At 39.6% G+C, this 27,867-nt stretch overlaps 1 protein-coding gene across 1 annotated transcript in view; it reads right to left on the bottom strand.

The window, feature by feature from the left end:
* Nucleotides 1-27,867, bottom strand: part of ST8SIA1 (ST8 alpha-N-acetyl-neuraminide alpha-2,8-sialyltransferase 1) — a 144,098-nt gene that overhangs the window by 39,559 nt on the left and 76,672 nt on the right. The window contains exons 3-4 of the mRNA XM_002915279.4: nt 22,955-23,064; nt 13,640-13,732 (exon numbers count right to left, since the gene is read on the bottom strand). Coding sequence (XP_002915325.1) covers nt 13,640-13,732; nt 22,955-23,064 — 203 coding nt within the window. The remainder of the gene's footprint in view (nt 1-13,639; nt 13,733-22,954; nt 23,065-27,867) is intronic.

Consider the following 27,867-nt stretch of genomic DNA (forward strand, 5'->3'; position numbering starts at 1 on the left):
AGGAAAAATGTGATTTAGGGAGTCTTGGGTCTAGCATCACAAAACAGGGTATAGGAAAGTGGGTTGTAGCTGAGAAATAATAAGCTACTAAATGGCACAAGTAGTAAGAGCGGAAGCATAAAAATTTGTTGGAAGACTACTGCCATAATTTAGGAGAGAAATCATGGTGGCCCGGACCAGGGAAGTGGCAGTGGAGAAAGTGAGAAATGGTTACAATGCTTGAAAGGGGGTTCCTCAAAATTTGGTCTTGGGTTTAACCAAATGTGAGGTGTGAGAGAAAGAGATAAGCCAAGGAGGACTTCAAGATTTTTGAACTGAGCAACTGGAAAAATGGAGTTTCCATTTTTTTGAGATGGGGAAAATGGTAGAACACATGGACTTTAGAGAGGGGAAATTAGAGGAGTTCTGTACTCATTAAGTTTGATACTCATATTAGATATCCAAATAGGTTAGCCAAGCTGGGAGTTGGGTATATGAGTCTGGAGATGAAGAAACAGATCCTAGATGCAGTACAAATTTAGGAGTCATCAGAGTATAGATAGCATTTAAAGCCATGAGACAGGAAGAAATCCTGTAGGGAATAAATAAACAGAGAAAAAGAGAAGTTAAAGGATCGATTCCTTCACTCCAATGTTTACCGGGTTAAGAGATGAGAAGAAGCCAGCAAATCTACTAAGAAGTAGTGGTTTTTGAAATAGCAGGAGAATCAAAAGTACTGACTTGGGAGCTAAGTGAGAAATGTAAATTCAGAAAGAGAGAAGGATCAAATATATGATGTGGGGCTAACAGGTAAAGTAAGGTAAGAACTGACAACTGACACCGGAGTTGACAATGTGGAGTTAAAGGAACAGCTTAAGTACTTTTTCCAAAGTGGGAGGACATGAACTTGCAGACTGAAAAGATCCACTGAGTACCAGCACAATGAATAAATCAGGCCAATAATGAGGCACACTGTTATGAAATTTCAAAATACTGTGGTGGGGGTTTGGGAGAAGGGCATGGGAGCAGGAGTAAAGAGAAGAGCAGTTTGGAATGCAGGGAGAAATAGAAATCCAAGTCATATAAGAAAGATCAGGGATGAGAGTGACAACCATTTTCTCAGAATAACACTGGAATCTAGAAAACACTGGAGGAATGTCTTCAAAATGCTAAAGGAAAAGGATTTCCAAACTAGACATAAAATCCCAGCAAAAATACCAATCAAGTATGAGAGTAGAATAAAGATAATTTCAGACATGCAAGGTCCCAAAACCTTTAGTTTCCTTGTATCTTTCCCTGGAAAGCTATGCGAGAATGGGCACCACCAAAATGAAAAAATAATGCAAGAAAGACGATACAGGTTATGTGAATTAGGAAATCCAATACAGGTAAAAGGTGAAGGGAATTCTTAAAATGATAGTAAATGAGTATTCTAGGTTAACAACCTTGCATCAGGTAAATATTAGAACATATAAGATTCCAGGACCGAAATTCATTGTTGATACTGCTGAATGCCATTTAAACAACTGGACAAGATTTGGAAAGTTTTACTACAAAGAGATACATTTAAAAGACAAGGAAAAGAAGAAATAAGGCATGTACTTGTATTCACAGGGGGAACTGGGATTCTAGGGTGAGAGCAGGCTTCCTTCTTGTCTCTTCTGTTTTCTCAGGGAGGTAGAAAGCAAGGTGATCACGTGGAGGAGATGGGGAAGGAGGAGGTGTTGCAGGTTTGATGAAGGGGAAGATCTGTAAGTGGGCCAGTGAATGGAATTGAGAAATGCTGTGGGACTCCCCATCCACTGTGGGACGATTCTTGGCAGTATGGATTGTAAACACATCTAACAGGAGGAGACGGCAGCAGTAAAGAGCAGAAACTATTCCAGTATAAGAAAAGAAGACACCAAGCAGAGAGTGTGGCTCATGAGCCTTCTGTGGTCACTATGAAGAGTGAAGGTTCACGCTAGTGGAGAAATGGCAGGAGCGGTCGAGAGGAGGAGGGGCCCCATGGTGTTAGAGAGGTGTCCTGAAAGAGAGGACGGTGACTTGGCCTCATTTGAAGGAAAGTAATTTGAAGAATTTAAAGAAGAATACCTCACAGTTAAAATATCATGAGATAATTTAGCTGTGAGAATTGATTGTAAGAGCACAGAGGAAAACAGAAGCAGAGAACCTGGTAAGGGGTAATCACAATTTATCCTGGAAACAAGTAATTGCCTTTTATCCAGATGGGAAAATAGTTAGGGGTTAGTTAAAGCTACCACTGCAAGCAATTATTTTGTGATGGGGTGCTTCTGTGTTCTACAACTCCAAAAAACAACTGGAAATGGGAGATATTGTGAATTACATCTTCATAAAAAGACTTCCTGCATTAACTTGTAGTGGCCTGTGGTCTTTTTCCTGCTGGTTCATCATGTTTAAGTAGTAATCTTGCGGCTTCCTGTGGTGTTTTTTTAACGTTCATTGAACATGTATTCTTCTACTGTTTTATATCTCCTGTTGCCAGCAGAATATCGTAACACAGTGTTACAAAGTCAGAAATCACTTTTTTTTTTTGCCTTCCCAGGAGTTTCACCCAATTATTTCTAAATCAATAAATCCTCCCTTTCCTTTTTAATAAATGGTCAAGTCATTTATGGGCCTCGTAAGAGTTTTCTCTTCTATCCAGAACTCTCTGAGCTGCGATACCAACTATACACCCCTAGGTGGCATCTCCAACTACTTCCCAAGAAAGGAGAGTCCAAAGACCTAGGTCCGGGCCAAGTCGGCCACTTACTATCCGACCTAAGCATATTTTTCACCTTGTCTGTTACCAATGTTCTCACTGAAAGATCAGGGCGACGTGAATTCCTGCCCCACCTGCCTTTCCTCGAGCCAGTCCTATGTGCCTCCCTGTGATGCACGGCGGTGGATCCTCTCTTTTACGTGGCTGTCCTCCTCCCAAGGGCGGTTCTTTTCTCCTCTATCTAATCATTTAAATTTCTGAGTAGCTAGCAGGTGTCGTTCATTTAAAGGACATTCTATCTCATAACATACAAGATGCTATCATATTATTTTCCAAGGGTACAGAAAAGAACGCTGCCAAAGACAGTAGGACTTGGTGTTTTTACAACAGTGCTAGGGATCGTCCTGCAGTATCCTCTACTTGTTTTGACCTCCTCCATCCATTCAGAGGAACTGAGAGATTTTTTTCTGCTTTCACTTGCACCCTTTGGCATGTGATATAGAGAATCATCTGCATCCAGCTCAGCAACCACTTCTGATACAGCTGCACCTATTTGTGGGTAATTTTCTTCCCTCTTACTCTGCTGCTTTACAAGAAAATATAGAATTGCTTCCATCGTTTCCCTGAAATAATCGTTTGCTTATAAATCAAGTTGGCCACCCCACTGTTCTGTTTCCATGTCTTTTTTAATACCCAATAGACAGTCCATCTTTTCAGGGTATTTTAAATGCCAGTCAAACTCAATACGTGCAGTACTGATGATGCCCAAACATCAACGAAGATGACAGGACAGGAGCAGCTCTGACCCAGGTCCTCCTCGCTCAGGCAGCGTCAACTACGCCTCAGCTTCTACCGTCTCAACAGAGGCTATAAAAGGCAGCTCAGTCTCACAGATACTAAAATATAAAAAATGATACATCTCATAATCAATAAAATACATTATTTTATTTTGTGGGCATTCCTGCCTCCTGCCTTTCCCTTCACTAGTACTTGCAATAGTAATTTATCAAAGATGGCATCTGTCCTATCAATTTATATTCTGCCCTTGTCCATCATTTACACCACACCTGATTTTTAAGATGCTCTCCTTCTTGGTTGTTGCTATGTGTGCAGGTGTGTGTCTCTATGTCACACACAGATCTGGATATGAGAGCTAATAATGGAAACGTAAACCAAAATGCATATCATGATTTATAGATCAAACACTAAAACTCTGATTAAAAAAAATCCCTCTATTAAATAAACTAAAGCAATTTAGTAAACTTCTAGAGTCATGTTCTTATAATTCAAGTTGAAAAGCAAACATTTCTCAATAAGAATATATAACATTATTTTAACCAATATATAATCAAATACAATTACAATTAGTAATTTCTAAAACCATTCTATTTAATCTACATGGTTCATAAGCTCCAGTAAAATTAATTACAAATATAAATTTATGGGGCGCCTGGGTGGCTCAGTCACTAAGCGTCTGCCTTCGGCTCAGGGCATGATCCCAGGGTCCTGGGATCAGTCCCACATCAGGCTCCTCCACTGGGAGCCTGGTTCTTCCTCTTCCACTCCCCCTGCCTGTGTTCCCTCTCTCAGCGGCTATCTCTCTCTCTGTCAAATAAATAAATAAAATCTTAAAAAATATATATATATATAAATTTAACAGTAAAGTAATTTTCACAAAGACTAAAGAAATATTCATATACATACTAACAATTACTACCATCTTATCTTTTTTGGGAGGATAATTAGTAAAATTCATTAATAGCTGAACAATCTGAAATCACTACATACATAATGAACTCCATGAAATGGAAGTGTTCACAGATGGACCCCCACCATCTTGCCCCAAGAAGCTCTTAGCACATATGGAGTTTGTAAGATAATTAGCCAGTTTCAGACTACATTTAAGGTTGCCTCCCACAGTTAAGCTGGGGCACAAATGCCTTGGCTCTAATGAAATATCTTTGTGAGTCGAGAGGGTGTCTCCACATTCCAAAGGGGCGTGCCATCAGTAAAAGTGTAGCACTTGCCAGGATTTCAATCCATATATTCCTAGTAGAATTACATTTTCAAGGCCCTCTCTGCCCCTAAGTGCCATTATTTAGAGCACAGGCTATACTGATCCCAGATGAAACAGTCCCTCCACCATATATACACACACACACGCACACAGATATCATATATAAAAATGCCTGGATATATTAGAAATCTGAAGAGTAAGAGAAGGTGAGAGGGAGGTCATGGGGAAATAATATCAGAACACACAGTTTCCGGAAAACCATTTACAACTGATGTTAGACATTTCAAGTTCTTTTCTAGCCAACTTGCCTAAGGTTCCCAAAGATTTCTCTCCTGCTCCTTCACCACCCTTCCTTCTCTAGCCCTTCTTTATTCCTTATCTCCTCTCTTTTGGCTCATCCCAGTGGTTCTATACTTTTCTACTACTCGCATTCAACTCTGGATACAATACCATGACCCGAGTCACTCCCTAACTCCCCGAAATCAGCAAGAAAGAGTTCCATACAGACAGCACACTTGCTAAACAAAAAAAAATTTTTTAAAGATTTTATTTATTTGACAGAGATAGAGACAGCCAGTGAGAGAAGGAACACAAGCAGTGGGAGCGGGAGAGGAAGAAGCAGGCTCATAGCGGAGGAGCCTGATGTGGGACTCGATCCCATAACGCCGGAATCACGCCCTGAGCGGAAGGCTGACGCTTAACCGCTGTGCCACCCAGGCGCCCCTGCTAAACAAAATTCTGGTGCCAACTGTTAACAACACTTTTCCTGCCATGCTGTATGCAGAGAGTGGTTGAGTAACTTATCTGAGATCACACAGCCAATGCTATCCTACTGGTTTCCAGAAATCCGCCTTCACTTTTTCTTTTCCTTCCACGCTAATTGAAACTCACTGACATTCTGATGATTATGAAAATGATACAACTGAAGAACATATAAAAAGAAGGTTGAGGAGAAGCCGGTAAAATTTTTGGTACTGTGGTGTCTATATAAATCCTGTGTAATGATTCCTAAACTGGTACTCTTTCTGAGTCCACACCCTAATGTTTTATCACTGGGATGCAACCCATTCTCAATGGACCTGCATGAAATTACCAGGAGAATTAGGCTACTCCCATAGCTATTTACTAATTATGACCAATGCTTTCAGAGCAACATTTGCTCTGACCTGGTATTTAATGCTAAGGATTAGAAGATGACGGAGGAGGGATTAAAGGAAGGAAATAAATGGACACTTGATGTAATAACTATTCTGTGTCAGAAGCTGGGTTCTTGGTACCACACTCACCTCTACTGCTCCCAGGATGGTGTCACTAGAAACATCAGAGAACATTCTTCCTAAATTCAGTACACAAAATGTGAGGTCTAAGCTAATCTCACTTAGATCCAGAGGGACAGGAACACACATACACACACACACACACACACACACACAATTGGGGCTTTATTCAGGTGGTCTGCCCCTCTAATTCACAGGGCTGCTGTACTGTCATAATGAGTTCTTATTAGGAGAAAATATTAAATAACAAAGCTGCTTTTTAAATGATTTTTTTCCTATTATAAAATTGTGCAGCATATTTGGAAACTGTTGATTTATTTCTTAGAGGTTTTCTGTGCATATAATTTTTATTATAGTTGAAGCATACACATTTATATGCTTATTTTTTCACTGAATACTATAACATGAGCATTTTGCCATTTATTAAAATTATTCATGAACCTTATTTCAAAGTATCTTTGCATACTATTCCATCAACAGACATATAGTAAGTTATAAAATCACGGATGTATTTTTATATGTTTAAAGAGTGTCACTGTTTTCAAATTATCCATAACATGATACATATATCTGTATACACTAGGAGTTTTTTTCTTTGTTTTTAGAACAGGTTTGTAGAAAAATAATGAGAAGCCTATTTAAAAAATGTTTTTTTAAAGATTTTATGTATTTGACACAGAGAGAGGCAGTGAGAGAGGGAACACAAGCAGGGGGTGCGGGCGAGGGAGAAGCAGGCCTCCCACCGAGTAGGGAGCCCGATGTGGGACTTGATTCCAGAACGCTGGGATCATGACCTGAGCTGAAGGCAGACGCTTAACAACTGAGCCAACACAGGCACTCCTAAAATAATTTTTATTTACCACCTTTTCAAAGAATCCACTCAGACATTTCAAAAAATCAGCATTGGTTTTTTAAATCCCCTCTGTTGTATTTTTGGTTTTAGGTTATGCTTTTCTGGGTTTCTGTTGTAGTTGCTACTTCTTTCAACTTTATGGGTTTTTGTTGTTTTAAGATCCTGGGACTTTAAGTCAATGCTGTCATGGGATAAGTCCTGGGGGATCTTCAGGGAGGAGCTGAGTTTATTCTGAAAGTTTGGGGATATGAAATGCTTGGCCTGAGGGCAGATCATGGCAGATTATATTTCTAGAGATCATCATGACCATATCTCCTGTCATTTCTCCTGTCCTCTTCCAACAATGTGAATTTGATACTCCTCTTATAAGAGGTGTATCTACACTAGCACTTTTCCTCCTTGAACCTGGTGGGCCTGTGTGATTGCTTCAACCAACAGAATATGATGGAACTGATACTGAATATGAGGGAAGCATGAAGTCACTTCCGACGTGAGGTTATAAAAATGCCAGGCACTTCCAATGTGTTCTCTTCAGCTACTAGCTTTGGGGGAAGCCAGCTACCATGTAAACAGTCCATCTGTGAGGGACCCCAAACTAGTCCACGAGGAGAGACCCCATGGAGGGCCCTAGGACTACATGGAGAAAGAGAGAGAGCCTCGCTGCTCCAATCCTTTGCCATTTCAACTCCAGCCACCGGGTGAGAGGTCATAAGCCAGATCTGCTCAGCCTCATTCTTCCTGAACTCCTGACCCACAAAAACTGTGAAACACACCGAAACGATTGTCGTTGTTTAAGTCATGAAGAGTGACGCATTACTGTGCAATGAATAACTGAAACAAGAGTTTTAAAACACTTCAACTCTGATCTCCCCCTCCCAATTCATGTGATATTATCTTTCAGTACTTTAGCTGTGCCATTTGTTTCAACACTACAAATCAAAATCATATGTAAAGATAATGTATTATTATTTTATGCACAGGAGGTATGTTTGGATTTGTTTATATGCTTACCAAATTCTTCGCATCCCAGCTTTTCCTCCTGAAGTAACATTCTTTTTTCCTGAGATACATTCTTTAGAATTTCTTTCAGTGAACATCTATTGGTGGTAAATACTCTTCATGTCTGTTTTTCAGAAAATGTTTTTTATTTTGAAAAATGATTTGCTGAGTACACCTCTCTATGCTGATCATTTCTTCTCTCAGTACTTTGAAGGTACTTTTCCACTGCATTCTGACTTCCATTTTTACTGTTGGAGGAAGTCTGCTTTTTAACTAATTATCATTCTTTTGCAGGTCATCTGTCTTTTCTATCTGGCTGCTTTTTACAGCTTCTTACTGCCTTTAGTTTAGTTTTACTAAAATGGTCTAGGTTTGCATTTCTTTATTCTATTTTTTATTTTTTTCAAGTATAAAATAAAATAAGTATTTTTCCAATTACATTTCAACATCTATTAAAATAATAATGTATTTTATCTCATTTAATTTTTTCCAATAACAAATGTTTATTTTCTTTATTTTTAAATTTTTTTGCAAGTCATATGTTTATTTATTTATTCTTTTTTATGCTATATTAGTCACCATACAGTACTTCATTAGTTTTTGATGTAATGTTCCACAATCCATTGTTTTCATGTAACACCCAGTGCTCATCGCAACACATGCCCTCCTTAATACCCATCACTTGGTTAATCCATCCCACCACCCTCCTTCCCTCTGAAACCCTCAGTTTGTTTCCTGGAGTCCATAGTCTCTCATGGTTCATTCCCCCCTCTGATTTCCTGCCTTTCATTTTTTAAAATTTAGTTGACAATGTTGGATGCTTCGGTTTTTCTGTACTTACAGATTATGTTACTATTTAATTCTAAAAAAGTTTCAACCTTAACCTCTATTTTATAAGTCCACAATTCTATTTTAATGTAATCCTTCTCATTCTATGCTCCATGTTTGTTAACTTGCCTCCATATTTTCTATATCCTCTATTCCAGCTCACCAATTCTCCTTCAGCTGTGTCTAATCTGATTTCAACAATCATATTTTTCATTTCTAAAAGTTGTACTTCATTCTTGTTCAAGGTTACCTAGTTAATTTTGATATTCTCTTATTGACTTATTTATTTTTTTCTATAAAGCTTTCATACTTAGTTATATACTGCATCTGACAATTCTAGTACATTCTCAAGCATTTATATTTGTAATTTTTCATTTGCTTTTTGTCTCTGAGGACTCTCAATGGCTTGTGTGCATTTCAGTGTTTGCTTATGAGCTTATTATTTGTTTGAAAGTGATATATGGGAATTCTGAGAGTTTTCCTCCAGAAGAAATTTGTGCTTTTGTTGGAAACCAGGGGCTGCTAATGACATAGGACCACATTAGGTCCCTTATCAGGGCTTAACAGGGGACACACATTAATTAGTATGGTAGGTCCTGGACTTGGTCTCCAGCTCTTAGCGTTGAGATCAGAGTTTTATATCTCATGGTTGGCTTTAGTTTCCTGATTTTCTGTTTTGTGGGTTTTTTTAGTTTGGCCGGAGAAGTGTGTGGATACCCTTGGAGAGTCCTTAAATTTGATGAGCCCAATAATACATTTGAAAATATGTTTTATCCAAGAACAAAATGTATTGCAAATGGAGAGCCCCTTGAGTAGCCATGCTGGTTATCAATCAGAACAGCTTCTACTGGACACAGGTATACTGTCTCATTTATATCTCTCAGCAATCCTCAAGACAATTTTATTCTCACTTGACAGATGGGAGGTTAAGCAACTAACGTTACATAGCCAGTTAAGTAGAAGCACACATTAGTACCAGCACCAGAATTTGAACACAAATCTGTTTAAAGCCAAACTTGTGTTCCTTACCACTATGTAATATTGTCTCTCAGACACAAATTCATGAAGATCTGTACCTTTTAAGAGGCATCTTTTCCCTATCTTCTACTTGCTCTCTCTAGTTCCAGTTTTAGTATCTGCTTTTTAATTCTCTTATATCATGACAGATGTTAGACTGAACGGCTATCAGTGACTGCTAAGCCTTGATGCAAACACTGATAAGCTGCTCTGAGTTTGGAGAGAGAAGAAAAAGGGAGTCATCCGGCAGAAGAGATACGGAAGTTTAGGAACACAGTCTGAGATGTGAGTCATATAGAATTTTAAAGAGAAACTGCTATAATCTTTAGACCAAAGTTATTTTCCTCAATTCTCAAATTATTTTTTAAAGTACATAAATAAAATAAATGATTGTTCTCCCTGCTAATATCGCTACAGTCCCAGTTGCGTTTAGCAAAATCAGAGACAGTAATCATTGGATGAAGTCTGTTCCAATTGTATGTGAAGAGATTACCCAACATATTCGATATTAAGAACTTAACATAAATACTGGGGTCCCATAGCAAAGCCTCCTAATGAATTAAATGTTATGCATTTACAAATTTTAAAATGTTAACTCCACTATTGATTCACACTCCATTTGTTCTATAAACTTTTTTGTGTCCTAATTCATGTCAACTTAAAAAAAAGAGTAAATAAGTCTTCCCAGCTAAGTCTCCCACTAATACTATTTTGAAATACCTGTTACTAAAAAGCTCATCGCCTCATCTTAAGACCATAAATATTTTAACTGACACCAAAAAAAAAAGACTCCTTTTATAAGACTATTCAAACTACATCATGCAAATTTGGTTTGTAAAATTTGCATTAAAGGAGATTTTAAAATATATTTATTCACTTATTCATTCATTCCACAAGCATTTAGTCTGCATGTCCTGTATGCCAAACAACATGCTGGGGTCTCAGGAACACAGATGAAGATTCTTGACCCCAAGCTGCTCACATCTATACTATCACCTCTAAAATGCTTACATGGAAACACGTACACACTCAGAATCCTGCTGCTCTTTGCTTAGTGGCAGCAAATAATCATGTCCCAGGTTGGAGCTTCAAAGTTTGAAAATGAAGTCTTAATGTCATAATAGAACAATCAACTAAGTTTCAGTTTCTATCTTTAACAATCATTTGCTCCAATATATACTGAACTCCTGTTATGGGCAAATGGCTAATTGAGTTTTCAACTCTACTGAAAAACTCTTTTAAAGCAAGCTTTGAGAACTCTCATCTCTATTTTTACATCATGCTACTGTAGAATGACTCAAGCTCGGCCGGTAAATTTTAAACATTTGTGAGTAATGGAACCCATGGAAAATCTGATTAAAAAAATACATGCACATATATGAAATTTTTATATAAATTTCAGAAGCAGCTCAGGGAACCCCTAGGACCCTTGTACAGACCGTTCAATAGGACCATGGGAATGTCTGCTGACAGTGAGCAGCCTCAGGGTGTGAACTGCAGTTGTGTCTCATTCCAGTTAGTATTATTCCCTGTCCTAGAGCAGATTTCAAAAAGTATTGCTGAATGAGCACCTTGGCAACATTGTCCTTAGGAAGCTTCCATTGTTATCTCCCTCTCCCCGCAAAACTTCCAAATCCTCAACTTTCACTTACATACTTTTCTAAAACTTACTTGCTCAAGCCTAATCTAACAGTCCAGGCAACTATCTCTTTTCCAGACTCTACTTCCATAATTTTCCCTCCTCCACTTCACAAAAGGCATACCTCCTACCTCCCAAATGTTACAATGACGCGTTGTCCCAGAGTGTAAAAACCACTCAGGCCAGCAAAAAAACATTTCCAAGATACAGTGTCTGAGGGAGTGTCCCTTAACAAAAGGAAAAAGATCCTTATAAGAAATACAAAGAGGTTATACCTCTTTCATCTAGGGGATAAACTAAAGCAACTCCCATACTTTCCTTACATGTTGAATAATTAGAATTCAGAAGTAAGATGATTATATGGGTTAAGTTTTAACACTTACTTGAATTAGAAGGTGGTCAGCCTTTTTCCGACAGAAAGCTTGACTTATGAATTACTTTGACAAAGAACACTGAGGACTTGTAACATCCAAAGAGCTAAATCTGCACTTTTGAGATTTTGGCAATATATATTTAAAGCATATGCACAATATAGAATACACTGAAAGTACATACTCGGTGACAATTTAAGCTTATGCCAAAATAATTAAATAACTTAAAAATGATCAAGGAAATAATGATGGATTTTTAGAATACTTTTTTTAAAAGATTTATTTATTTTGAGAGAGAGGGGGGGTGTGTAAGCAGGGGGTGGGGCGGAGGGAGAGAGAGAATCTCAAGCAGACTCCATGCTGAGCGTAGAGCCTGATGTTGGGCTCGATCTCACCACCCTGAGATCATGACCTGAGCCAAAAGCAAGAGCTGGATGCTCAAACGACTGAGCCACCCTGGCACCCCTAGGTTAAATTTCTTAAACATGAAAAATGAAACTACAAATGCATAGAAAAATACAGGACAAAATTTTTTTCAACGGAAGGGATGTGGGTAAGGAAGATCATCCAAAGAAAGATTTGTTTTTTAAAAGAAGCCGTAAAGGAAAAGACTAACAAATTTCATTGCATAAAACATTACATTTTGAAAGGACATAAGTTAAAAGATCGATGATAGGCGAGAAGAAAATATTTGCTACATATGCAGCAAACATATCTATAATATAAACAGTTCCTACAAACCAATAGGAAAATGTTTTTTAAAAACAAAATAGCACAAAATGAGCAAAAATTACAAGCAGGCAATTCACAGAGAAAATACCAACAGTCAATATTCACCCCACCCTTGCTGTATTCAGAAAAAAATGCATATGAAGTAAAAAATAATATATATCATCTCTCACCCAACAAATTGCCAAAAATTTAAAAGATTAATAGTATATAATGTTGTTTTTAGTATTGGGAAACAGGAAGTCTTATCCCTTACAAAAGAGTAAGGAAATAGTACATTTTGGAGAGGTGACTTCACAGTACCTGTCAAAATTAAAAAGCCGTTTGGTTGTATTTCTAAACATCTATTATATGGGAATGCTTACTTGTGAACCAAAACAAGCAGTACAGCATTGCTTATAAAGTGACACACATGTGCTGGTCACTTGGATAAGACTCCCTTAGATGACAAGTGCCTGAGCCCACAACATTTGGGTATTTCAGTCCTAATTGCTAGCTATGCAGGAGAGTGTAAGGCAATGTTTGACTTCTCTTTTCACAGAGATTGAGTCATTCTCTACAATGAGCAATCCTTGAAGAAACAACCGATAGTTTACTTATGGGCTTTGTCAACTGAAGACCAACCCCCAAACGCTTCCACAGCAGCTGTCTAAGATCTCCAGAATTGATTTGGGAGCAAGAATTTTCCATCTGCTTTCCCAAATCTGATTGAACGCAATATAATGTAATGTAATATCATCATATGATAATATATTCCTGTATATTCTGACAATTTTGCTATTTTCATGCATACATATGCAGTAGATGGGTCATTTCTTGTTTTTATTCTTTAACAAAACTAATATTAATTCAGTTCACCAATCAATGCCAATCAATGAGTTGGGACTAAAGCCAACAACTTAGAAAGCAGTAGAAATGAGCAAGCAGGCAATTGCATTGCTTCTTCAAGTAAAACAATGGATTTTCATGTTATTTCTACCATCTCTAAAGGCATGAAACAGAATCCCAGAAGAAGCATAAAATAGTGTTTAGATTCCCATACTCCTGCTTAGTTTATTTACAATTCCCTCCTTCGTCCTTCCTGCCTGTCCAGATGGTTTTCTTCTTTGTTTCTCAAACTGAATTATGTTCACTGCCTTAAGATGTTAAATACTTCAAAGGCCTTCCTCTTTAGTTCCTCACAAACAGAAGTCATAAACTCTTACCTTTGCCGAATTATGCTGGGGTTAGCTGTCACTAAATGACTTCTGGACCCAACATCTTTTGTGTACTCACTTGACAAAGGAGGAAGATTGCATCTAGAAAAACAAAACATTTTAGAATGATTTACAAACTTTGAAATCAAGTCAGTTACCACGACAAATAGGAATTTTACTAGATCTAGCTCAATTCACAAATAATCATTTTTATCACCTCTCCCTCTTAACAGTCAGTAAATGACTAACTATAACCATCTTCAAATTGCAGTCATAAAAATGAGTCCTGTTTTAGAAGAAAATGTCAACTAGAGAGTTAAATGATCTCTTAAAAAAGAGACATTAACTAGGATGAATTTATTCCATTCAAAATATTTTTGAGGTGGTAGGACAGGCAGTATTAGGCTTGAAACTAGAGCTCAGAAGGGTGTGGTACACTAAGGACACAGGGCTTGCAGTGTTCTCTGTATACCCAGAAACCTCAAGACACAGGGAAGAATTGTATTTGCTTGTGGCTTCCTTTCTGTTCCCAAACTCTAAATTATAATAGTACATTCAGAGCAAACTCTGCCACCTAAATCAATGCATGTCCAACTTCTGTGTACATGACCAATATATGGGTTGACTACTGGTGGAACAGTGATTTGTTATCTAAAGAAATGCACTGATTCTCCACTGCTCCAGTTCAGCCAAGGGAAAGAGTACAGGTGATGTTTTCCTGGTGACAAAAATAACTCCTCTCTCTCTCTCTCTCTCTCTCTCACACACACACACACACACACACACACACACACACACCACCCCAGCCCTGATTGCTTTCCTTGGCCACAATGTCTTATGAATGTTTACAATGGAAAATATGGCAACTACAAATCCAAATCCCATGACTTTCTGCCAGTGAAAATTTAGGCAAGTTAATTCATCTCCCTGGCCTTAGTTTCCTCATTACAGAAAATAAGGATAATGACTTTTCCTCTCTAATGAGGTTGTTGTAAGGATTACAGTAAAAAATGTATAGAAAGTCCCTACCTTGATACATCACACATAGTAAAAACTAAAAAATACCATGAATCAGAAATATATTTATAATTAAATATATACCTTTTGTGAAGACCATACATGAGTCTATAGTTTCCACTGGGTTTTCTTTTATTACTCTGTTCTAATTTTTCCTCTCCACCCCTAGCTCTAACTTGACTCTTACCACACATCAGAGCATCTCTAACTCTTGACTACATCAACAAACTAAAACATCATTTATTTGTAGGTAAAGAGATATAAACATTAAGGTCTCTGCCATTCCCTCAACTATTAAATTCACCCTACAAATTTCCCCAGGACATGGAATTGTCCACACACCCACTCGGCTGATCAGCTCAAGTTCCTTGATGTTGTCTTGTATTTGTCCTGTGACTCTTACCACATCAGGGCATCTTGGGCAGAACTTGTCTCAGTTAATTTGGAATCTTCCTTTCATCTGCTCTATAGTAAAGAAATGCTGGCCCTTCAGGCAGCTACCCATAGATTACTCAGTCAGCCAGTTGGTGACTTTTGCTGAGTGCCCACTGAAAAAAACACAATGGTCATTGTAGGGGGGGAAGCCAAGTCACAGGGCCTCCTCTTGAGATGTCTACAGTCTGGTGGTCACACCATATCCCGTGTGGTTTCTGAGGATCCTTATGAGGGAGTGAGCTTCAGCATTACCAACCAGGCTCATCCAGCAGGGGTGCTGACTATGGTCTTGTGATTTAACTGATCTTTGCAAAGATGAAGGTGACTTCCAGGATAAAACATAAGCAAAAATTTGAGCATTTATGTCTTTTTCTTTTAAGATTTCATTTATTTATTTGAGAGACAGAGAGAGAATGAGTGATGGGGAGGGGGAGAGAAAGAGTGAGAGAGGAGAAGCAGACTCCCTGCCGAGCAAGAAGAATGAGTTCTGGGGCGCCTGGGTGGCACAACGGTTAAGCGTCTGCCTTTGGCTCAGGGCGTGATCCTGGGGTTATGGGATCAAGCCCCACATCAGGCTCCTCTGCTATGAGCCTGCTTCTTCCTCTCCCACTCCCCCTGCTTGTGTTCCCTCTCTCGCTAGCTGTGTCTATCTCTGTCAAATAAATAAATAAAATCTTTTAAAAAAAAATAGAACTACTCTACGACCCAGCAATTGCTATACTAGGTATTTACCCAAAGAATACAAAAACACAAATTCAAAGGGTTACATGCACCCTGATGTTTATAGTAGGATTATTTATAATAGCTAAAACAGCAAAGCAGCCCAAGTGTCCATCGATTGATGAATGGATAAAGAAGAGATATATACACACTCTCAGTGTATATATCTCAGTCAGAGAAAGAGAAATACCATATGATTTCACTCATATATGGAATTTAGAAGACAAAACAAATGAGCAAAGGGAAAAAAAAAGAGAGAGATAGAGAGTGGCAAACCAGGAACAGACTCTTTAACTATAGAGAACAAACTGGTAGTTATCAGAGGGGAGGCAGGTGGGGGATGGGTTGAATAGGTGATGGGGACTGAGGGGTGAACTCATTGTGATGATCACTGGGTGTTTGTGGAAGTGTTGAATCGCTATACTGTACACCTAAAACTAGTATTATGCTGCATGTTAACTAACTGGAATTTAAATAAAAACTTTAGAAGTGTTATGCATATTTAAGTATGCAAAACACACAGTTGAGGATAATTCCACAGCACCAAAATGATGTTGCCCTCCCTTGTATCCCTGAGCCACCCAAATCACCTCCAAGATACAATCATGGTCTCTCTGTCTTGCAGATCTTCCAGATAAATTGTATTCAAACTATTATTTTTTAAAAGTGCTATCTTGGATTATAGAGCAAATGTTTACTTTGAAAAACAAGAAATAGATGTTTAGCATTAGAAAATGTACTCGAGGAGCACCTGGGTGGCTCAGTCAGTGAAGCATTTACCTTTGGCTCAGGTCATGATCCCTGCCCCGCCCCCTACCACTCGTATTCTCTCTCTCTCTCTAAGTAAATAAAATCTTAAAAAAAGATAAGGGTGTATTTGAAAATGTCTAAGCAAAGAAAATTATAATACTGTTATATCCTAATACTGGAAAACATTTTGAACTGTAATGTGGTATATCGCTGTGTGCAGGTAAGGCTATTTTTGGAACTCTCCATGTACCCTATAGTCTAAGATCAGACATACTACATGCTTTCTAATCATAGGCACTCTCTAAATGTTCAATTTTGAATGTGTAATACCACCTCAATTTTCTCAAGGCACCCAAAAAATGTGTATGAAGTAACCATTTATAAGTAGATCCCTAAGTGGTCAAATAAGAATAATTTATAAACAATTGATAACACTCCCCCATATTGTAAACCATAAATGAGGCTCTTAAAAAATTCAAATATGTTATGAAAATGGCCCTACTCTTTGCAGGGATTCAAGACGGTGGCATAGGAAGACCCTGAATTGACCTCCTCCCATTGGTACACCAAATCCACAGCTACCTATAGAATAATTCTCCCTGGAAAAGACCTGAAAATAAACTTAACAGCAACTCCACAACAAAAGATAAAAGGGCCAAATCAAGAAAGGCAGGAGAAGCAGAGAGCTGGTCTTGTCAAAAACCCCACTCCTGTCATGGCAATCCACAAGTGGGAGGGATCTCACAAATACAGAGCATATGCCTAAGGGGCGAGGTATTTGATCCCCACAACATGGACCCCAACCCTTGGGACCTGCACCAGAGAGATGGGCCCCAAAGCACCTGGCTTTGAAAACCAGCATGGCTTGTAGCTAGAAGATCCAAAGGACTGTAAGAAATGGAGAACTCCCCTTTTAGAGGGCTCATGCACAGGCTCAATACCCTGTGTACCAGTGCAAAAACAGTAGGCTGAAAAGCACCTAGACCATATGTGAAAGACATTCATCGGCTAATCTTAAAGCATCTGCCAGAAGGACAGGGGTCTGCTGGAACTCTCTCCAAGGATGGAGGTGCCAGTGTGTGTCATTTTTGCACTCTCCTACCTTGCTGGTGCTGCTTGCGCTGAAATGGTGCTCCCATTCCCCCCTTTAAAATACGTAAAATGCCAAACTCAGCAGGTGTATGTGCCAGTATCCCAGCACTCATCTGCCTTGCCAAAGCCTGTGTAAGGGCATGCCCCAGTCTGGCCATCTCCTGTGGATCCAAGCCACCAAAGCCAGCAGGTGCATTCAGAAAACACAAGGGATGCCCCTTAAACACCTGTTTCTGGGCCAAGGGGAACTTGTGTATCTGGAGCCCACAGGTCTGAAACAATTAGAGAAACAGTCACTCCCAGGTCAGATGCAGACAGCAAGCTAACACACACCCCCATCTTCCAGTGACCATTCCTTCAAGACTGGGAGACACAGCTGTTTGACATAATACAAAGAAACAGACACAGAGAGTCAAGCAAAAGGAAGAAGAGGTATATGCTTCAATAGAAAGAACAAGATAAAACCCCAGAAAAAACCTTAATGAAATGGAGATAAGTAATTTACCTGATAGAGTTCGAAGTGATGATCGCAAAGATGCTCACCAATCTGAGAGTGGATAAATACAGAAAGCACTTCAACAAAGAGATATAAAATATAAGAAAGTACCAAACAGAAGTCACAGAGCTGAAGAATACAATGACTGAACTGAAAAATAAACTAAAGGTGTTCAACAGCAGGCTAGATGAAACAGAAGGAAGGATCAGTGTCCTGGAAGACAGGACAGTGGAACTCACCGAAACAGAGCATCAGGAAGAAGGAAAAAACCCCACAACTTTTAAGTGAAGATAACTTAAGGAACCTCTGGGACAATATCAAGCAGATCAACATTTGCATAATAGGGGAACCAGAAGGAGAAGAGAAAGGGACAGAAAACTTATTTGAAGAAACAATAGCTGAAAACTTCCCTAACCTGGGGAAGGAGGAAACAAACATTCAGATTTAGGAATCCCACCTAATGAGACCCACACCAGAACACATAATTAAAATGTCAAAAGTTAAAGATGGAATCTTAAAGCAGCAAGAGAAAAACAACATGTTACAAATAAGGGAACCCCCGTAAGACCACATGCACATTTTCAACAGAAACCTGCAGATCAGAAGAAAGTGGCATGATATATTCAAAGGGCTAAAAGCAAAAAACTGCCCATCAAGAAGACTCTATCTGGCAAGGTTTTCATTCAGTTGAAGGAGAGAGAGAGTCTTCCAGACAAGGGAAAACTAAAGGACCACCACTAATCTGGCTAAATGTTAAAGGGACTTCTTTAAGCTGAAGGGACAGGGCCCTTATCAGTAACATGAAAATATATAAATGTAAAAATGTCATTGGTAAATTCATATATAATGAAGGTAATGGACTAATCATTTACAAAGTTAGCATGAAGGTTAAAATATAAAAATAGTAAAAATAACTATAATTACAGTAATTAGTTAGAGGATACACAACATAAAAGGATGTAAAACATGACATCAAAAACAAAACATGGATGGGGAGTAAAAATGTAGGGTTTTAGTATGTGTTCAAACTTAACTTGCTATCAACTTAAAATAGACTATTGTGTTTATATAGGCTGAGACATGTAAGCCTCATGGTAACCACAAAGCAAAAACCTATAGTAGATACACAAAAAAATAATGAGAATGGAATCTAAGCATAACACTGAAGAAAGACATCAAACCATAAAGGAAGAAAGCGAAAGAAGAAACAAGAAACACCTACAAAACAGCCAGAAAACAATGAACTAAGTGGCAAAAGTACATACCTATCTATAATTACTTTAAACGTAAGTAGACTAAATTCTCCAATCAAAAGACATAGAGTGTCCATCAATGGATGAATGGATAAAGAAGATGAGGTATATATGCAATGGAATACTACTCAGTCATAAAAAAGAAAGAAATTTCACCATTTGCCACAATAAAGATGGACCCTGAGGGAATTATAGTAAGTGAAATAAATCACAGAGAAAGACAAATACTGTGTGATTTCACTTATATGTGGAATCTAAAACACAAAACAAACAGAACAAAACAAAATTCATAGATGGAGAGCACAGATTGGTGGGTGCCAGAAGGGACAGGGGTGGGAATGAGAGTAAAGGGAGTCAGGAAATAAAAACTCCAGTCATAAAATAAATAAGTCATGGGGTAACATATAGCATGTGACTATAGTCAATAATACTCTATTGCATATTATATAACTTATATGGTAACAGGGAAATGAGACTTACTGTGGTAATCATTTAAGTGTATACAAATATCAAATCATGATGTTGTACACCTGAAACTAATATAATGTTACATGTCAATTATAGTTCAATTAAAAAAAAAAGAAAATGGTGTTATTCTTGAAATTAAATCAAAGGTGCATGCACACATAGGTCTAGTTCTTTGAATTCTCAATCTTCACCTCTCCAGTATTCTATGAACATTATGCTTACTACTGTGCTGTGCACCCTAACCACAAACATTCATTAATTCTGACTTTGAATATAGCAATGCTGATTGTATATAATGCAAACTTAGTCTTGTTTATTTGCAATAAATAAATATAGATAACCCCAAAAAAATGCTTAGGCCTAGTCTTCAACATGTTAAGTTTAAGAAATGCATCTCCCTAAATATATATATACATATATACACACTTAGGAATAATATAAAAATACATTTATTGTTGGGCGCCTGGGTGGCACAGCGGTTGGGTGTCTGCCTTTGGCTCAGGGCGTGGTCCCGGCGTTGTGGGATCGAGCCCCACATCAGGCTCCTCCGCTATGAGCCTGCTTCTTCCTCTCCCACTCCCCCTGCTTGTGTTCCCTCTCTCGCTGGCTGTCTCTATCTCTGTCAAATAAATTNATACACACTTAGGAATAATATAAAAACATTTATTGTACTGCCTCCGCCAGACTGTATTAAGACCTCTTGAAATCACTTGAATTCCCTGAATCTGTGAGTATAATAACCACTTCTCCTTGTTCCTTACATAGTTTTTGGAAAGAGCAAATAAACATACTTGAGAGCAAGCTGCAAATATAAACTAGACTACACGAACTGTTACAATTATGTAGTTATATAGAAGGAGTTTTCACAATGGAAAGCCTTGAGGAATTGTCTGCTCCCACGCCCTCATATGCTGAGCCCCAGCAAGGGTAAAATGACACGCTGTAGGTCACAGAGCTAGTTTGTGGCAAGAGCTTATCCTCTTCCCCTCTGTGTTCTCTGCTGTCTCCTCAGCCTCTACCTAATGCCAGTATTTTGGAGTGGTTGCCTGGATTTGGCCCAGGGTCTTTGCTCTTCTCATCCACCTGAACTCTCTGGGTGATTGTGGCCCCTCCTGTAGCCGAAATACCTCGCCAACCTCATCTCCATGCACTGTGGCAGCACTGGCGTCTTTCTCACATTAGAGCCTTGGAAAGGCTCTGCCTGTGCCCAGAGTGAAATGCAGACAGGGCTCACTCCACACACCACTTCTCAGAAGGTCCCTGACCCGTCACCATCTGTCTCTGAATGACCTCTATCAGAGCACTAGTGCAGCTCCAGGTTCGACATACAAGACAGAATTGTTTAACGTACCATTTCTAGACCCAGCCAACGCCAACACCTAGTAGGAGCTCAATAGACAGATGTCATATTGACTCAAGAGAACTACGTTTTTATTTTCTACATTTTCCTACTGTTTGTATATATCACAAAAATAATAATAATAATTGCAATGGAGAGAAAAACACATTCCTATACAGGAAAAATTACCCAGGGCACCTCCATGAGGGAAAGATAGACATAGTAATAATAATAATAATAAATTGCAATGGAGAGAAAAACACATTCCTATACGGGAAAAATTATCCAGGGCACCTCCATGAGGGAAAGATAGATATAGAAAGACCTCCCCACTCTGCCCCAGGCTTCACGAGTAAGATAAAAAGTCTTTGAAGGAGCCCAACTCTCATTCTCTGAGCAGGAACTTGGCTCTCCCCCAAGTACATGACTCCCCCCCGAAACACTCTCAACTACAGTTTTCAGCTTCCCTTACTCCTCTGAGCTCAGAGCTCACAGGTGGTTTAGTGTTCTCTTAACCACCTTTGACCACTTCTAGATATTCTCTATTTATCCTTAAAAATGCTCACAAAATCCAAATCCCATGCCACGGCCCCCCTTCCTTGGCTCAGCTTTCTTCTGTCTGTGGAGCCACAGGGCTTAGCCTTCCCGGCCCTGTAGGTTTTGTCACCTGCGTCACGGTCATTCCCATGTCAGTGAAACTCCGGATCAACTGAAAGAATCTCCACACTATAGCTTCAAAGTTCCTTGCTTCCACAGCTACAAATGTCTTCTTTTTCTGCCACACATCTGATCATCCCCCAGACAAACTGCGTTCTGAAATCATATACTCTGGTGGGCCACTCTTTGACGTTAGTTCTTATTATTCCACCTCCCTCTTATCTTTGCCACCACCCACTGCCTCTGGGCTCTGAATGACCTGCCCTTGGGCCCCATTTGGCACCCTTCCTCTCTTGTTCATGCCTCTCAGAGCCACCTCCTATCCAGCCCAGACTTGAAGGTATGTCACCTCACACTCTCTCTAGCCAGGAACCTCCGTGTTGTCACTCCCCCTCTCTCCTCCCTCTCACCCGGACAATCCCAAACCCAGGTCAATCCAATCACTTGTTGTCTTCACTTCTGGTCAAAATCATCCAAGGGTGCAGGCTGGTGCCACCACAGGTGGATGGATGGTCTCTACCCCTGGCTGGACACATCGTTAACAGTTTTTTACACACCCCGGCAGAAGCCTCCTATGTTCCCCTCCAAGGGACATACATGCCACCACTCTGCTCAGTCCCTTAACCAAATTTCCTCGCTGCTCAAAAGTCAGTCCCCTCCTTCCTTCCAGTTGTCCCAGCCATACACAGATCAGATCCATCTTCAAATCCCAGTGGCTACTCACAAATGCCTTTGTGAAAAACAAAGATGAAAAGGGTATAGGGTGAAATGAATAAATGAAAATGTTTATTTACAGACAATCTTTGAAGTTTTTATCACCTGACTATATAATCTAAAGCAAAATCTAAGTGTTTCTACTTTTGGGTCTCCCCAAGACCTCTGAGCCCTTCCCTTCTTGGCTTTGTACTTTCTTGGGGCACGTTCCCTTGCTCCCTGGCCCTCTCCTAAATTCACTTGTATATGAACTTGAAGGGAAGCTAAAGAGCAGTTACAATTGATTAATCACAAGTGACTAGCTTTGAAAGGCCCCAGGGCTTTTGGAAGGGGTGGGGGAAAGGAGAGAAGGCAGAGGCCGCGCTGTGGGTGCTCTCTCTTACCGCATGACAAAATTTGCTTCATCTATTTGACGGCCACAGCCACTCTTCTTCAGAATCCCACCATTTCCCACCACCGCGCATTTCTTCAAGGGCAGCTGGAATGGGGTTGCCTAGCAACAGAAAACAAGGCGGGTTTTCACTGCAGAGAACACACAACCGCTCACAAAATCATTGTTTACAGCAGACCCATTGGAGGAATTTGACTGAAGGCTGGGCAGACCAAAAGAGCATGGAGAAAGAAAGATGCCAAGAAGTTTGTAAGGAATAAACTAGCCTGTGCCTTTGAAACTAAAAAAAAAATTTTTTTTAGATAAAAAAATTAATTCCCTGAAATGTATTTAAATATAACATATTTTGTATCAAAGTGACCATGTACATAGTAGAGACTAGCTGCTCTGGAAAAGAGAAAAATCCATACTAAACATAGGATTAGTTTTAAAGGCATTAAACTGGGAACAAGCTTAAATGAATTCTATCTCCCTATCTGAATGCAATTTCATTCATTCATACAGATTCACCCAACAAACAGTGGCTGAGTGTTTCCTATGCTAATTGTCAGGGATAAATACAAAAAGATATAGAAAGTCACAGGTCTCAGGACTCACAGTTTGCGATGTAGGGGGCTGTGAACATAGAAACTTATCTAACAGACTAATGTAATGCTGAAATTGTTGTAGAAGACATATGCTCTACGTGCTGTGGAGAATCCCACACAGGAGGAAAAGGGCAAATTTCTGCCAAGCCAACTCAGAGAAAGCTTTCTCACTCGAGGTGAATCTTAAAGGATGAATAGGATTTTGCCAGGCAGAGAAAGCAGTACAAACAAAGGCACAAAGTATGCTGAAAGCAAATGCTGTGTTTATGAGAAAATGTACACTCTGGGTGGGTCTGTCTAGAACTTGGGAGGCGCTGAGGGGCAAGTGACTTGTGCAAACCAGACAGCATGTGACTTTCTTTCTGCAAACATTGAACTGGACTGCAAAGAAAATGTTCAGTGTACCTGAGTGTTCCCTGAAGTGCTATTTATAGTACCAGGGACTATCAAAACCTAGCAATAGCCCCTGGAAGTGAAATGCGTCATTCAGTGTCTTTTAGCTGGGTCAGCAAGAACGACCAGCTACAGGATCTCCTGCTTGCTGAAACAATGCCTATGGGCTGCAGTTCTTTGGGGGAAGAACTTACATCTACAGAACTGGTACATAAAATAACTATTCTGATATTAAGTAGGCCATCCTGCATGAATTTGAAGCCAATATGGATTATACCAGAAGAATAAATGGAATACATGAATGTATGCTATAAAGGCTTCACATAGGCACAAAGTAATTAAACCAGAAAGATAAAATTCCAAGAGTCTGTGTGATCATTCGTAGCTGAGGTCAGCACTTAATGCAGCACAAGAAAAAATTCTACTTCCTCTATTTCTAGTAGGTAAAAGAAACAGCCAATGCTATGAAAATATAGTTGATAAAGATATAGTACTTAAACTATAAAGTCATTTGCCAGCAGATAATTAAGAATTCCCTGCATGACTGCAACAGAGAACAGTCCGGTGAACTCCAGAGCAGGACACAGAGAAGGACACGCACAGGCCAGCACTCTAACCCATCCAGATTGATCCAGGGTGATATGTGGCATTTTCCTCAGTCAGTCCTAAGGAGGGCTTGAAGTCAACATTAGAAATACATTGATTAGATCTACCGAAACAAGGCAAAGGATCATAGGGGAAGAGAGGAAAAAATGAACCAAGACGAAACCAGAGAGGGAGACAAACCATAAGAGAGTCTTAATCTTAGGAAACAAACTGAGGGTGGCTGGAGGGGAGGGAGTAGGGGTGGGGTAACAGGGTGATGGACATTGGGGAGGGTATGTGTTATAATGAGCACTGGGTATTATATAAGACTGATGAATCACAGACCTGTACCCCTGAAACAAATAATACATTATATATTAATTAACTGAATTTAAATTAAAAAAAGAAAAAATATATATATAAATAAAATAAAAATGCAAAAAAATACATTGGTTAGATCTATAATATGTTAGATGTAGATTTAAGTATATATGCTCAAATTAGCTATTCATTTATTCCACAAGTATTTACTGAGTGCCTACTATGTTCTAGGCACTGTTCTGGGTAAGAGGGACATAAGTAATAAACCCTGTTCCTATGGAGCTTACATTCTCGTGGGTAGACATAGTAAGTAAAGGCAAATGAGTGAAATGAATAATATGTTGGGCGCTGGGTGGCTCAGTCGTTAAGCATCTGCCTTAGGCTCAGGGCGTGATCCCGGTGTTCTGGGATCGAGCCCCACATCAGGCTCCTCTCCTGGGAGCCTGCTTCTTCCTCTCCCACTCCCCCTGCTTTCCTGCTTGTGTTCCCTCACTCACTGGCTGTCTCTCTCTCTGTCAAATAAATAAATAAAATCTTAAAAAAAAAAAAACCAATATGTCAGATGGTGATATGGGCTGTGGAGAGAAACGAATCATTGGCATGAGACAATCAGGAAATGGCTTTTGAAGGACTGCAATTCAAACAGGGTGGTTGGGGAAGACCTCAAGAGAGACATATGAGCAAATCCTTGAAAATGAGGTGGTGAGCATTATAGACATCCAGGGGGAACTTTTGTTGCTGACCTTGAGGAAGAAACATTCCTGGGGTACAAAAGGAAGAGCAAAGACCCCATTGTGTCTGGAAATGAGTAAGCAGGGGGCTCAGAAGTAAAAGTAAAAAAGTAAAACTCTCAGTCAGAGAGTTGACTGGTGGAGAGGTTAGAGAACAAATTCTTAGGGCCTTGAAGGGTATGATAAAGACTTTGGGTTTTGTTCTAAGATGAACATAAAGTGAAAGTAGGGTGAGCAAAGGAGTAACGTTATGCCATATTTTGGAACAACCACTCTGCTTCTGTGTGAACAGGCTACAAGATGTCATGGGTAGAAAGAAAGGGACAAGCCAGGAATCTCCTGCAGCAGTGGACTAGAGATTCTGGTGGCTTGGAGGAGGGTGACGGCACTGGGGATGGTGAGAAGTAAGAAGATTCTGGAGATATTTTGGAGGAAGGGGTGACAGGATTTGCTGATGTAATGGAAACAGAAAAAGAGAAAAAGAGGAATTAAGAATAATGCCAAGGGTTCTGGCTAAAATAGCTGTAAAGATGGACCTGCCATTTACTGAGGTATAGATTACAGAGGAAATGATTTGGAGTTCAATTTTAAATATGTCATGTGTGATGTCTCCTTTAGGCATTTAAATGACAGTGTCAAGGAGGCAATTGAAATATGAGAATACAGTCAGTGAACTGGTCTTTCCTGGAGAAAGCTGGGAGTGATCAGCATACAGCAGATAACTAAAGTTAGGAGACTAGATGGTGAATGGGAGTAGATAGAAAAGAGAAGAGGTCAAAGACCTGAATCCTTGGACACTCCAACAAGAAGTTAGGACACCAAGGAGTCTAAGGAGTGGCCAATAAAATGGTAGAAAAACAAACAAACAAACAAAAAACAAAGGCAAGTGTGGTGTCCTGGAAGACAAGTTAAAAAAAAAAAAGTGGCTCAAAAAAGAAGGGGAAAAATTGTAGCAAATTCAATAGATTTGCAATAATAAATAGATTAATAAATAAAGTAAAATAACAACTGAAAATTGCCCCCTGGATTTAGCAACATGGAGGTCACTTCGTAACCTTAACAAGGATAGATCTGGTTCACAGTGTAGACAAAAGCCCGATCTGAGCTTAGTGAGTTATACATGTTTATTTGCATATCTATTTGTACATAGTTTATTTAAAAAGTGTGGGCTTATTCATGCTCAACTAATATTTAGTTTGCCTTGGGGCACCTGGGTGGCTCAGTCAGTCAAGCATAGGACTCTTGATTTTGGCTCAGGTCATGATCTCAATGGTGTGAGATCAAGCCCCATGTTGGCCTCTGCTCTGGGTATGGAGCCTACTTGGGATTCTCCCTCTCCCTCTGCCCCCCCTCAAAAAAATAACAAAATAAAATAATAATAATAATATTTAGTTTGTCTTGTAAAAGCCAACTTAAACCCCACCCTATTGTTGTTAGAGTTCTTGGGGGCACCTGGGTGGCTCAGCTGGTTAAATGTTGGACTCTCGGTTTCAGCTCAGGTCATGATTTCAGGGTCATGAGACTGAGCCTAGTGTTGGGCTCCATCCTCAGCAGGGAGTCTACTTGAGGAATCTCTCCTGAGGTTCCTGGGTGGCTCAGTAGTTAAGCCTCTGCCTTCGGCTCAGGGCGTGATCCCGGTGTTATGGGATCGAGCCCCACATCAGGCTCCTCCTCTGTGAGACTGCTTCTTCCTCTCCCGCTCCCCCTGCTTGTGTTCCCTCTCTCGCTGGCTGTCTCTCTCTCGTCAAATAAATAAATAAAATCTTAAAAAAATAAAAAACATAAAATAATTTAAAAAAAAAAACGATTCTCTCCCTCTTCCTGGGCCCAAAATAAATGAATCCTAAAAAAAAAAGAGAGAGAGAGAGAGAGATTTCTTGAACCAGACTGACTGGCAATCCCAGGCTTCCAGGCAAGGATCTAGGCACAGAAGCAGCATATCTGGGAAGAGGCAGCAGTAGCAGCAGCAACATAAAACTAGGTGTCTCCAGGGGTGCCTGGGTGGCTCAGTAGGTTGGGCAATGGGCTCTTGATTTTGGCTCAGGTCATGATCTCAGGGTAGTGGGATCTAAACCCAGTGTCAGACTCTGTGCTCGGCAGGGAGTCATCNTGTCAGACTCTGTGCTCGGCAGGGAGTCATCTTTAGATTTTTCTCCTTTTCACTCTCCTTCTGCCCCTCCACTTGTGCACGCTCTCTCTCTCAAACAAATAAATCTTAAAAAATAAATAAATAAAATAAAAAGCTACATGCCTCCTACCTCCTAACTTCCAGGTTGTAGGACTGTGGA

This window comes from Ailuropoda melanoleuca, chromosome 16 (assembly GCF_002007445.2).
Source record: "Ailuropoda melanoleuca isolate Jingjing chromosome 16, ASM200744v2, whole genome shotgun sequence".
Taxonomy (NCBI): Eukaryota; Metazoa; Chordata; class Mammalia; order Carnivora; family Ursidae; genus Ailuropoda; species Ailuropoda melanoleuca.